The sequence below is a fragment of the Nyctibius grandis genome, chromosome 5 (assembly GCF_013368605.1).
Source record: "Nyctibius grandis isolate bNycGra1 chromosome 5, bNycGra1.pri, whole genome shotgun sequence".
Classification (NCBI taxonomy): Eukaryota; Metazoa; Chordata; class Aves; order Nyctibiiformes; family Nyctibiidae; genus Nyctibius; species Nyctibius grandis.
In genome coordinates this window covers 18,342,524-18,355,286 of record NC_090662.1, presented here as the reverse complement: position 1 = coordinate 18,355,286, position 12,763 = coordinate 18,342,524, and the positions used below count along the sequence as shown (strand labels likewise).

The 12,763-nt window shown below is 46.5% G+C and overlaps 1 protein-coding gene across 7 annotated transcripts in view; it reads right to left on the bottom strand.

Moving 5' to 3' along the window:
- GRAMD4 (GRAM domain containing 4) overlaps positions 1-12,396 on the bottom strand; it is a 119,769-nt gene extending 107,373 nt beyond the window's left edge. For all 7 annotated transcript variants that reach the window (XM_068401629.1, XM_068401630.1, XM_068401632.1 and 4 more), the window contains exon 1: positions 12,248-12,396. In XM_068401629.1, the coding sequence (XP_068257730.1) occupies positions 12,248-12,276 (29 nt within the window). In that variant the 5' untranslated portion in view covers positions 12,277-12,396. The remainder of the gene's footprint in view (positions 1-12,247) is intronic.
- Between the last annotated feature and the right edge of the window lie 367 nt (positions 12,397-12,763).

The window sequence follows — 12,763 nt, the reverse complement described above, 5'->3', positions numbered from 1 at the left end:
GAAGGGACCTCGAAAGATCATCTAGTCCAATCCCCCTGCCGGAGCAGGATTACCTAGACCATATCACACAGGAATGCGTCCAGGCGGGTTTTGAATGTCTCCAGAGAAGGAGACTCCACAACCTCTCTGGGCAGCCTGTTCCAGTGTTCGGTCACCCTCACCGTAAAGAAGTTTTTCCTCATATTTATGTGGAACCTCCTGTGTTCCAGCTTGTACCCATTGCCCCTTGTCCTGTCAAGGGATGTCACTGAGAAGAGCCTGGCTCCATCCTCATGACACTTGCCCTTTCCATATTTATAAACATTAATGAGGTCACCCCTCAGTCTCCTCTTCTCTAAGCTAAAGAGACCCAGCTCCCTCAGCCTCTCCTCATAAGGGAGATGTTCCACTCCCTTAATCATCTTCGTGGCTCTGCGCTGGACTCTCTCTAGCAGTTCCCTGTCCTTCTTGAACTGAGGGGCCCAGAACTGGACACAATATTCCAGATGCGGCCTCACCAGGGCAGAGTAGAGGGGGAGGAGAACCTCTCTCGACGTCCTAACCACACCCCTTCTAATACACCCCAGGATGCCATTGGCCTTCTTGGCCACAAGGGCACACTGCCGGCTCATGGTCATCCTGCTGTCCACTAGGACCCCCAGGTCCCTTTCCCCTATGCTGATCTCCAACAGGTCTGCCCCCAACTTGTACTGGTACATGGGGTTGTTCTTGCCCAGATGCAGGACTCTACACTTGCCCTTGTTATATTTCATTAAATTTCTCCCCGCCCAACTCTCCAGCCTGTCCAGGTCTCTCTGAATGGCTGCGCAGCCTTCTGGTGTGTCCTCCCAGTTTGGTGTCATCAGCGAACTTGCTGACAGTGCACTCTATTCCCTCATCCAAGTCATTAATGAATATATTGAATAGTACTGGTCCCAGTACCGACCCTTGAGGGACTCGCTAGACACAGGCCTCCAACTGGACTCTGTACTTCATTAATATTCACATATTTAAATCTTGGAATTTTAAAAACTAAACTATGGATTTCACTTTTCAAGAAAGATCCTAAAAGTTTAATTACCAATCTGGCTCAAATTCTGGTTTGAGGATACCAAGTCTTTTGTTTACACCACATAAATGTTTTAACAGATAGAGTCTTTCAAAGTCATGGATACTTGGAATTCCAAGATGTTTTGCATTAATGACAGAAGCACGCTGAAGACTGCAGGACATGATCGAACCACCAGCTAGCACTGAATGCTCCCCTAACCTCTGATTTGCTTACATAATTGCCATCAATGTTAAAAAAAAAAAAACAAAACACCACCATAAAAAAAAAAAACACATTATACCACATTATTCTTGAACATTTTAGGGATTCCAAGAGACTCCCATCTGTGCCCAAAAGCAAACTACAGAGCATCAAAATTGCTGAAGGGGAAAAAAAGAAAAAAAAGAAGAAAGTTGACATATTTGGATTTCTTTGTTGTAGGCTCTGGGGCCTTCATCCAGCTGCAGGTTCTAGGCAGGCTGACTAAACTTGAGTGGGGACTTGGATGGCTGTAAATGGGAGTCTGTTCTAAGCAAGACGTAAGTCATGGAAGATGAGATGACAAGAAACAGGGACAGGCTGTCTTTAGGATGAAAAGAAAAGCCGCAAATACACAATAAAGGGATAGCTCATATCCTACCAACACTCCTGCCAAACCCTTCTATTTATTGGATAGTACAAAATCTTCAGAAACTAAACAGCAGTTTTAATCAAGGACTGTTCTGGGTTTTTATTGCTGCACTCTGATGCCCCACAGCACAGCAGAGGCATCAGGCCTCCAAGAGCGGTATTGCAACAAGCAGAATAAAAAACATGTCCTGCTACAACTTCTCCATCAGAAAAAGCAGCCACACAACCCAGAAGACATGAAAGCAAGTTTTTCTGAACTAGAAGACTGTTTTCCAATAAGTGGAAAGGTTTCTGGGTACCCAGGAATCACAACAAACAGTGAGATGGGAAAGCTGGGTCTGATTTGTGTATAACCAGCCCTAAGACCTTTGACTAAGAGCTCACACATACAAAAAAAAAAAGCCTTTGGATTTGGTATAGAAGTTAACAAGGCTACAGAAGAGGTCAGACCACTTCATACTGGTGTTCCTACATGAGGATGCATACAAGAGCACGTGGGGGATGGAAGAAGCTGTCTCCCTTTCTGGAATGACAGGACTACTGAACCTCATGCAACTGAATACTTTTAAATAAAGGTATTTTCCTTAGAGGACTGGCTACCAGGCCAGCTTTCCTTTCCACCTTGCCAGGCAGAGCGCTTTGCTCTCCCCCACATCCCAGTGACAATACTCAAATTACTAGTTATGACTGCATTTTGCAAAAAAACCTTTTACTTTAAGAGTTGAATCTACTGGTTAATCTTCATTTAAAAATTAAAAAAAAGTTATTTCAAATGCTTATCAACTTGTAAGAAAGAAAATCTGCACGCTTGTAGCTAATCTACTTACAAGAGTTGGCATCTGGCATTTCCTCCATGGTTTGGAAACACCAGCGATGCATCTGCTTCCTGAACGTGGTTTCTCACCTCCCATTTCAGATAACAAGCAATCTGTGGTCAGACAGTCATCTTCAGGGTCCAACCCTTTCTTAGCATTTGCAGTAAGTATATCTGTCAATACCTACTTATCTTCTGACTTTTACAAGAATGCAATATTAACTTCATAGCAATTAATCACCGAATTAAAAAAAGCTCTAGAAAACACCAGCCTATGTAACTACTAACACTTGGTTCAGCTGGAGCTTTTGAAAAGGGAGGAGAGAGTAAAACAAGCAAATCACCACCTTTAAAGCAAACAGACACTCTTTTTTGTGTCAGTGCATGTAGTGTTTCCAAAACTCATCTAACACAATTGTTCAATAGTTAAATATGCACATGAATTTTTTGTGCAATGGGTGAGGTCTGCTGTACTTTCATATTAGCTCTCAGATATTATGATGAACTTTTAGCCAGCTGAGAAGAAAGCCACCCTCAGGGTAAGATAAACAGATGTAGTTTGCTTCAGACAATAAGAAATACAAACTGCATGGAAAGATTTTCCATGATTTAACAAAGACAATAAATTGTCACCAACAGTAGACTAATGAGTCATACACAACAGCTTAATACTTAAAGCTTATCTCTAAAGAAAAAAATACATATGCACTTTCAAAGTATTAACAACAAAACAGAAAATGAGTTCTGAGCAAGATCCCAGTCTCCAACCAGGACAACTGTATGCATCCAAGTGAAAGCCAAAGCGGACACTGCGCACAGCCAGGCTTGCATTCCACCAGGAAAACCAGACTGAAAATGCCGGTCATTGCTCCTCATTCAAAAAGCATACGCTGTCCCTGCTCTGCTCTAACAGAGGACTGCCAAGGGCCAGAGAGCTTCACCAGGCAGATTGAAACTGCTAAGCAACATGAGCTCCACGTTCCTCCTGTAAAATATTCCAAGAAATGGTATTTGTGCCTCACTTGTTTTCAATGTCTGTCATAGAGGGGTAAGTGATCCAGCATTAGAGGAAATCGTTGTTGGCAGAGCCCTCAAACTGGGGAAAGGTTGCTACTGGAAGAAACAGGAAAGAAGCAGAAGTAGCTTTAGAAAAAAGTATATTTGCTGTAAAAATGTTTTCTAATACAGTTTTCTGGGGAAGTCAGAACTATCCCACTTTGGCTGGTTATTCCCATAACTGAAAGTAAAAACAAAAGCTGTTGAATGTGCGTACATTCATCAGTCCCATAAGCAACTCCACTGGGGAGGGATGGCAAAATCCTTCAAAACAGGCCCAGACCCTTTTACAAGCATCAAAAGCTTCATATTCAGAAAGTTTCTCTGAAACAAAACAGGGCTAGCTCCAGATAAGCTGGAAGAGACCACAGTCCTCATTTCTGCAGTGTTTTGCAAACTCTTGACGTTAGCTTTAATTACTCTAAGTTTCCAGGAAGCTCTTACAGCTGAAGGAAATCTTGGGAGCACAGCACCCTGTAACAGCTGGCGGTTCTCCTAAAGGATCGGTGTGTCCAGCCAGATGCTCCATGGCTTGTTGGGAAGGACATTTCTCATTGCATGATCCCAAGTGACCCCACAGAGCTGCTGAGACTGTGCAGGGTTTTACACAAAACCAAGCCGCACTACATTTTCGTACAAAATGTAATCTCAGACACTCAGCGATATCTTTTGGGTTGCTTTGTAGATTAGCCTTTAAGAGGAGAACAAAGATCTTTGATAAAAGCACTGCAGAAGTGCAAAGAATTATAAAGTTAATCAAACTGGAATAATGCCTAGAAGCAGTTTAATGCTTTGAGAAGTCAGACTACATAAAGAACATAATTATACAGACTCCACTTATTCCTGCTCCTTTCGATGACATGATCCTTGCAAGCTGATGCAAGACTTAGTCTACGGAGCTGGTTTTTACTATTATCAGACAATTGCAGCCCAAAGCCACCCTAGTATCAGTCACACAAGGATGCTTTGAATGTTTTGCTGCTCTCAGGTCCCATGCTTCACAGCTACCTTTGTCCCACACAAATAGGATGGCAGCTGCTGGGAATCAAACCTCTCAGCTACACACAGCAAGAGGAAGCAGCCAGGAACTTCAAGGATGGTACATGCAGTCAACTCCCTTGGCATTACTCCCTGTCTCACAAGGGAAAAGGTGAGCAAGAGGAAAGATGAAGAAAGCCCTAAACCCAAAAGTGAGTGTAGGATCCCTTACTACAGATCATCTTGCAGTTTGATTTTGAATCAGTCAGCCAAAATCATGTTCATCAAAGGCCGTCTAAGTGCAAGCAACACAACGCCGAAGCTACACAGCATTTCATCCTTGGGTGCTGAACGTGCTGGTTTTTTCCTGTTCCAACATGGTATCTTGTTGCAATAGTTGGGCCCCTCACAAAAGGCTCAGAGCCCAGGTTACTATTCCCTTCACTCCCAGAATGGGATTATGGATATTTTCAGACTGGTCTCTTCTCTGCTGCTCAGACCTCTAAGGCTCAAATTGGGCATGCCGCTCTCTACAGCCAACCCAGAAAGCATGAACTCACCCAGTTTCTGGCAGCTTGTCATCCCTGAAACAAAACCTACTACTGGTAGTAGTCCAAAAGCTACTACTGGTAGTGGTCCCACTACTACAGGAACATCTGGAGAAGCAGCCAGTGCCCAAAGTACACAACTGCACAGCTCCCTAGACTCAGATCTGGAGTAAATTACAGGGTTTAGACACCCACGTCAGTCCTAACATAAAGAGAAGGGGCCCTGAAGCTGTACAGCTACAGACGTCACCTGTCTCTACCAAAAGCAAGATGGAGAAAAAGATGTCAGGCTCATAACACGGTATCATAGACTGTGCATGGCCTTCAAACTACATTTTAAGAGATCCTTCTCTATAGGCTTCACGTTTCCCCATCCCTATGGCTGTGACACTGCTTAGATACTGCTGATAGTTATAAATCCACATGTCTCTCCATAGCTCTGCTGCCTTTCCCCAGGAATTACAACATGCTGTTAACCTTGAAAAGTGCAGCAAGTTATTTTAAAATGCAGTTGTTGTGCACACCTGGGAACACAGAGATGAGATACAGAGAGAGGGGAAGAAAAACACGCAAACTGTTTCCTGAATGTAGAAGGAACTTGGAGTCTCAGGTAGTAAAATCCACGGTGAGAGGCTGGAGGACTTTTTTCTGAAGGCAGCTCTAGAGCTAAAACTCTGCTAAGAAGTTCTCTTTTGCATACACATTTCTAACTTGAAGAAGCCACTTTTCAAAATTTAAGCTAAGGATAAACTTCAGGTTATGAAATAAACCCTGCTTTGAGCATCTAAAGATGCCTGTGTATCCTTCATTGAAAAAAACCTGGTACTAATTTTCAGTCTCTGAAAACTGGTTGGTTTCCAAACCAGTGAATTTGAACTGTTCTGTATATAAGTAACCTGATACCTGAAATGAATATTGAAGGAATAACTGGCTTTTACAACATGTTAAAAAATGCCAAGCATTAGTAATGCCAGAAACTAATACAAACTGCTGACAGTCCTATTGAGAGCTCTGATAAGACAGTTTTAGTGGTTGGAAACTAATTGCATTCAGTCACTAATCGCATACATCAGGCCAGCACAGAGTGCATGGCTTTGTTCTCTTTAATTAAGGTAAGTATAGACCTCTCATGTTGTGCAGTTACTTTCAGGGGAGTACTATGGAAATTTAAAATGCACCTATTAACCATTGTATTTGGACATAGAGAAGGCAAGCAACTGCTAACTGCTTTTTCCACATAATTTTGACATATTCTTTAAGAACCTTAAAAAACCTTCTTAACCAACTACACACACCTAGATATACAGGAGGGGATACGCAATGGTCAGGAAAGGAGTGTCCCCTCCCACAGAGTTTGATGAGAATCCCAAGGATAAAGTAATATGTTGTGCTTTATGCCTTTGTCTTGTTCTCCTCTCTCTCTCCAGTCCATGAGCAGTGTCACCAGCATTACACTAACAGTTTTAATCTGCACCTGAAGTGTTGACCTAAAAATAAAAACCCTGTTTACAAATTCTATATTTAACCTCGACTACAGAGTTACCCATATAAGCATACAAAACAGACATGGCAGAATAAGGAAGCATCCAAACCTCACTCGATTTGGTTTAAGACAGATGCTCACCTTCAGGCACATCATAAGGGAAACACAGTAATGGAGAAAGCACCCATGGAGCAGGCAGGTCAGCCCCAACAGAGTACAACGCAGCATGGGATGGCTGCTGGAGAACCAAACCAGCCCACAGCAAGGATGTGCCCTCACAAAGGTAAGCAAGCACTCACCCTAAACTAAAACTAGCTCTGTTTCAGACAGCAGCCCGTATGAACACACCCCAAGAAACACACGCACCCACGTGACTCAGCATCTAATGATCACACTTATTAGGCACGTGTAGCCAGCAAACACAGTCATAAATCCCTTAATCACAGGTCAAAAGCATTGTCAAAGCCTGCACTGATGGGATCAAGAAAACGCTGAAGCATTTGGGGTTTTTTAACAAGGAACATCAGCTCCTGCAGAAGAGCAAAAGTACTCAGAGAAGCTGCATCAGTGACTTACAGCACCAAAGTGACCTCTCCAGCCTGCATCCTAAAAAACTACACTCAAAATTTACTTTTAGAAGATTTTAAAGCATACTGGGAAATGTGAGGCCACAGCTGGAGTCCAGTGTCCGGTTCTGGGGCCCAGTACAAGAGAGACATGGAGATATTGGAGAGAGTCCAACAAAGGGTCACAAAGGGACTGGAGCATTGCTCCTGTGAGGAAAGGCTGAGAGACCTGTGACTGTTCAGCCAAGAGAAGAGAAGGCTCAAGGGGGGGATCTTATAAATGTATATAAACACCTGAAGGGAGGGTGCAAAGAAGATGGAGCCAGGCTCTTCTCAGTGGTGCAGAGTGACAGAACCAGAGGCAATGGGCACAAACTGAAACACAAACTGAAACACAGGAGGTTCCTTCTGAGCATCAGGAAACACCTTTTCACTGTGAGAGTGATGGAGCACTGGCACAGGTTGCCCAGGGAGGTTCTGGGGCCTCCATCCTTGCAGATATTCAAAAGCCATCTGGACTTGGCCCTGGGCAACCTGCTCTAGGTGGCCCTGCTTGAGCAGGGGGGGGTTGGACCAGATGACCTCCAGAGTTGCCTGCCAACCTCAGCCACTCTGTCATTCTGTGAAATAAAAACACTAGTTCTCTTCAGTCACTGATGAGACACCTCAAACAAGTTTTACAGTAAGTTTGATGCATTCTTGTTAACGTGTATCTAGAACAGGTGATGTGTTCTTCACAGACCATTACAAAGAACTTGCTGCACTAACTCGGCATTTGTAAGAAGCTACAACTAAACGGAATCTCAGTTTCCATTAAGATGTAGACATAGATTTTAAACTGAAAGAGACAATTTTAAGTATTCTCAAGGAATGTTTAGCATATAGTGCCAGCATTTTATTTCCTCATTAACACAGGCAAGTATTACACACATATAGTGACCCAAAATGCAAATAGAAAGGATTTTTCAAACGCAACTGAACATATTTGGCATCTTTACCTTCCACTATTCTCAGAAGCAAAAAGCTGCATCTTCAATCATTTAAGCACCTCTGAATATCTGGTCTTGTAAGTCACAGAGTTAAATTTACTGCTACCAGAACATGCACCAGGAGAAAGGACTGGGTGTTAAAGAGAGGAAGGGAAAACCAGCAAGAGTGCTCCTAACCACAAATACTGTATTTTTGGTTTGCATCTGATAACTGCTCTTTCAGTTTAGTCAAGGCAAGGAGATTCACTGTGCAAAAGAAACTGTACTACTAAGGTGAAGAAAAAACATCCAGAACTTACTCTCTGTGAAGACTGCAGAGCCTGTTAATATTCATGAAGTCTGAAGTAACTTCAAAGACTCCTTATTTTATTTTCTTATGTCATAACAAAAATCAGCACTAACTCATTAAATTTTAAGGTGAGTTCACTCCTAAACTACAACTGTTTAAATAAATTCTGATCTCCTAGGAAAAGGCCTAACTTCTTTGCTTTTTGTGTGTGTGTTTGTGTCCCTCATATCAATGACAATGACCACAAGATGAAAAGAGAAAACTTGCATTTGTTCAGAAACTTGAAAGATCAAAACACACAAACCCTAAGAGCACCCAACATCATGACCCAAAAGCTAAATCTGGCAGCTGTATTTCTGTGCACAGATTATTCCATGGATTAACCTGTCACCGTGCAAGGCCAGGGCAGTGGGCAGAGAGAGAAACTCTTTTGGAAGACCCTGATTAAGCACTTACTGTCAAAAGCTTTGCCTTTGATCACACTCTGTGTCATAAAAATTACACATTACAGGAAGTCATCTCTCCTCCTAGCACGGATGCTGCCATGCAGATATTATTTAGATTAAAAAAAAAAAAAAATCTATGTAGGAAAGAAAAAGAAACAGTATTACAGGATAAAGCTAGGAAATTGGGTACTTTATTTGGCCCTGACACGGTCAGGTTTGGGCAAGAGAACCTCCAATCTGGGATGGCAGATTTTTCTGCACATAAAGCTGGAGTATTTTGGTAACAGCCTGGGCTTTGGGGACTTCAAAGTTAGAGAGTATCACTGCTAAGCCTAATAAATACTGGGGGCAAGGAGAAGGAAGAAGAGACCAGGACAAGCCATTGAATAGCTACATAGTTCTCACCCAAAAAATTCACCAAGGTACATGTTGCCCTTGACTCAAGCATTCCTGAACAGCATTTATTTTCCAGACCTGTAAGAAACAAAACATGAGGAAATGTGATCTATTACTCCTTAAATAAAAAGGTATTCACCATAAAACTGCTAATGGGACCACATTACACAAAGCACAGTCTCCTATCTTCAAGAATCCCTATGGATTTGCTGGTGACTGAGTCACCAAAACAAAGCATGACTTTTCAGCAGACAAAATGAGGTGAAATGGGGTCTTTGTTAATTTTCCAACAGATCTGTCATCACTCTGGGCGTTAAACTTAACGCTCCTCCTTAGCTTTGAAGTCTCTGTATTAAGGAGTGAATACTCAAGTATCAGAACAATGCTGAAGACGCAACACATACATGTGATTACTACATATATGTACACCATAAGTATCCACAGACTATGTTCAATATCCCAGAATCACACCTGACCTTTAACAGCAGCACTAATCACTTCTCAGACACTGCAGAAGTTCCCTTACCAAAATAAAATATTAAAGTTGGTTGCTTTTCCTCAGGTCTCAAACAATATTGAATCTCTCTAGCATCTGATACTGCCCCAGCCATTCACTCTTACAATGTTCCTACAAGCTTTGAACATCACACGCCGGGAGGAGGAGAAGGGGTAGGGTCAGGAAATAGCTTCTGCATTGGCTACCTGCTGTAAATCACCGGGAATTGGTTTCCAGACGGGAAGACAGCAGGGCCGCATGTCAGCCCCCTGATTTTGCCTCCTCAATTGAGATCTCCCTTCTGCCAGTCTCTCCAAAACCGAGTCCCAGCAAAGAGCAGAGCCAGGACAGGCTTTTCCCAGCTGCTGCCCTTAATTCCTCCCTCGCCCACAGGCGCTGACGTCAGGTCACCAGGCCACAGAGATGGTGGCAAGGTGGGCAGGAGGGAGGTCAAAGCCTGGGTGATGCCTTCACCCAGAGCAGAAGTCGTACGGTGCCAAGGAGCAGCACACGTACATTCCAGCAGCAGCAGCCTTCCCCGCACCACTCAACAGTCACCCCCTGACCCAGGACGTGCTGAAGCACACCAGGTCTCAGCAGTGCCACAGTTCAAAGAGAAAAAAAAAACAAATACAAACCCTTCAGTCTGACGCTTTAGCTCAGGTTAGTCCCACCTGCCACCGGCCAAAACCACCTCCAAGAGCTTACCTGCAGAGCTGGAAACACGACATGGCTCATCTTCAATTCAGTCTGGCATCTCAGCCCAAAAACACCTTTATTATGACAGAGGGATGAGCCAAACATACTTGTGTCACCGCCAGTGAAATGTAACTCAGGCTTCCAGGGATTTCTGCACAATTTGGTATCATAACACCATCAATTAATTTTATATTTTATCAGTTTCACAGCTAGTAGCTTAAATGTCAGCTTCAGAAGAACACAGACTAAGAGAAAAAAAAAGCCCCCCCCTTTTTGAATAACTAGATAACTAGATATAGCATTTGATAACTAGATATGTCATTTAAAAAAAAAGAAAGGTTTAAGGGTTTAAGACAGCTCGCACCTCTAATTCTGAGGAATTAAACCACTTATATGTTAAAAACTAAGGCAGGATACTGCCAGATAAGACAGAGCACAGGCACCTGGGATCCCTGCTTTATTAAATATTTCCCCTCCCCACCCACATCTCAACCACCACTGGAAATGTGATACCCGAGAACTTGTCCATTGTTCATTCCACATTCATACAAGCTTAACAGTACCACATCTACTCAACCTAAAACTCTGCAGCTGCAGCACCAAAGCATGACACAAAAACATGAAAAAAGCTGTCATTTTCCCATTTGCCCCATACATGCATTTAAGGCCAGTGATGACCCACAGAAGCATGCAGGAGGCCCACAAAACAGGTGCACACGTATCAGACCTTCTCCAAAGGAGCCCAGGTTGACAGCTTGGACTGTAAAACAGCCATTTACCCGGCACCATGGCTCTGCCATCCTCCGAGTCGCCTTGAAAGTAAGCTCTCCAGCAGCATTGCTCTGCTCCTACCCCTCCAACACTCCCGTGCCTCATCGCTCCACATCGAGATGCACCCAGACACTGCACGCTTTGGGGGAACGGTACATTGCTGGCTACTACTTAATATGAATATGAGGCCAGCCCCTAAGACGGCCAGGCTCAGCTAAAGCTCACAGCCGAAACAACACGCCTAAGTCTCATTTCCAAATCAGGTGCCACCCCGGCCGGGGATTGGGAAGAGGTAAAGGAGGGGTGCGATGCAGCTCGGACTGCTCCCCCCTCACCAAGCAAGGGCTGTAGGGAATACGACCACGACCAAGCCAGGGACAGCGTACCAGCAGCCACAACACCGTCCCCAAGACCACAACTCGGGAGACCAGCTAGGACGAGCCGCGTTTGTCCATGAAGACGTGACCTTTACCAGGTTCACGGCCACCCTACACAGGCTGTGTTTACTCCAGCCCGTGACTCCCGGCTCCGCCTTCCGCCCGGGCGGTGGCGGGGATGCCCGCCTGTCCCCGCAGCCCAGGACGGCTCCTCCGTGCTGGAGGGGCGCGGGGAGGGGAACTGAGCTGCTCCCCGCCCCGGGAGGGGGCAGCCGGACACCCCCGGCGCTGGTCGCCAGTTTCCCGCAAACGGATGAAGAAGGCCCAGAAAGGCTAAGCCACCGGCCGAGCTCCCCGGCGGCTCCCCCCAAATCCCCCGGCCGCCCCCTTCCCTCTTCAGCCCCGGGAGATCCGAACAAAAGGCGACAGAGGGAACGGGGGCAGCGATCCCTTCCCGGGTGTCTCCGTCCCGGGCTCTGCCCGGCCCGGCCCGGCGGGAGGCACCGCTCCCCGCAGGCAGCCCTGCCCCGGGGTGAGCGGGCGCGTCTGTCCTCCCGCCCGCGCGTCCCCGCCGCCCCGGCCCGGGGAGGTCGGCGCCGTGCTGGGGGCGGAGAGGCTCAGATAAAAATAAATTAAGTATATTATTTTTCCCCCGAAGGCGGCCCGGCGGGGCACTTACCCTGCTCGTAAATCGGAGCAAACTCTCATTCACGCTCCCCGCCGTGCCCAGGCCGCCGGAGCCAGGAGACGCCCCGAGAGCCGCCGGTCGCTAGGCTACGCTGGGCCGGGCCGGGCCGGGCGCTGCCGGGGCCGGGCGCGCCCCGCTCAGCCCCGGACAAAGCGTGGCGCCCCTGCCCGCTGCGGGCGAGGGCGGCAGCAGGTGCCCGTCCGCCGCCGCCGAAGCCGTGCCGAGCGCCCTGCGCAGCCGCCGCCGCCGCAGCGCCCGAGCCGCTCGCCGGGGCCGCTCCGCGCTCCTACCCCGCCCCCGGCCCCGCGGCGGGAGCCCGCAGAGGCGGGGGCGGGCGGGGCCGACGGCGCGGCCTATGGGCGGCCTATGGGCGGTGCGGAGCGGAGCGGCGCGGCCCGGCCCGGCCCGCAGGAGCGCGGCGGCGCAGAGCGAGGCGCCCCGCGGGCCGTAGCCCGGCCCTAGCTCCCGCGGCCGGCGGCGGAGGCGGGTCCGGCATTGGCACGGCGC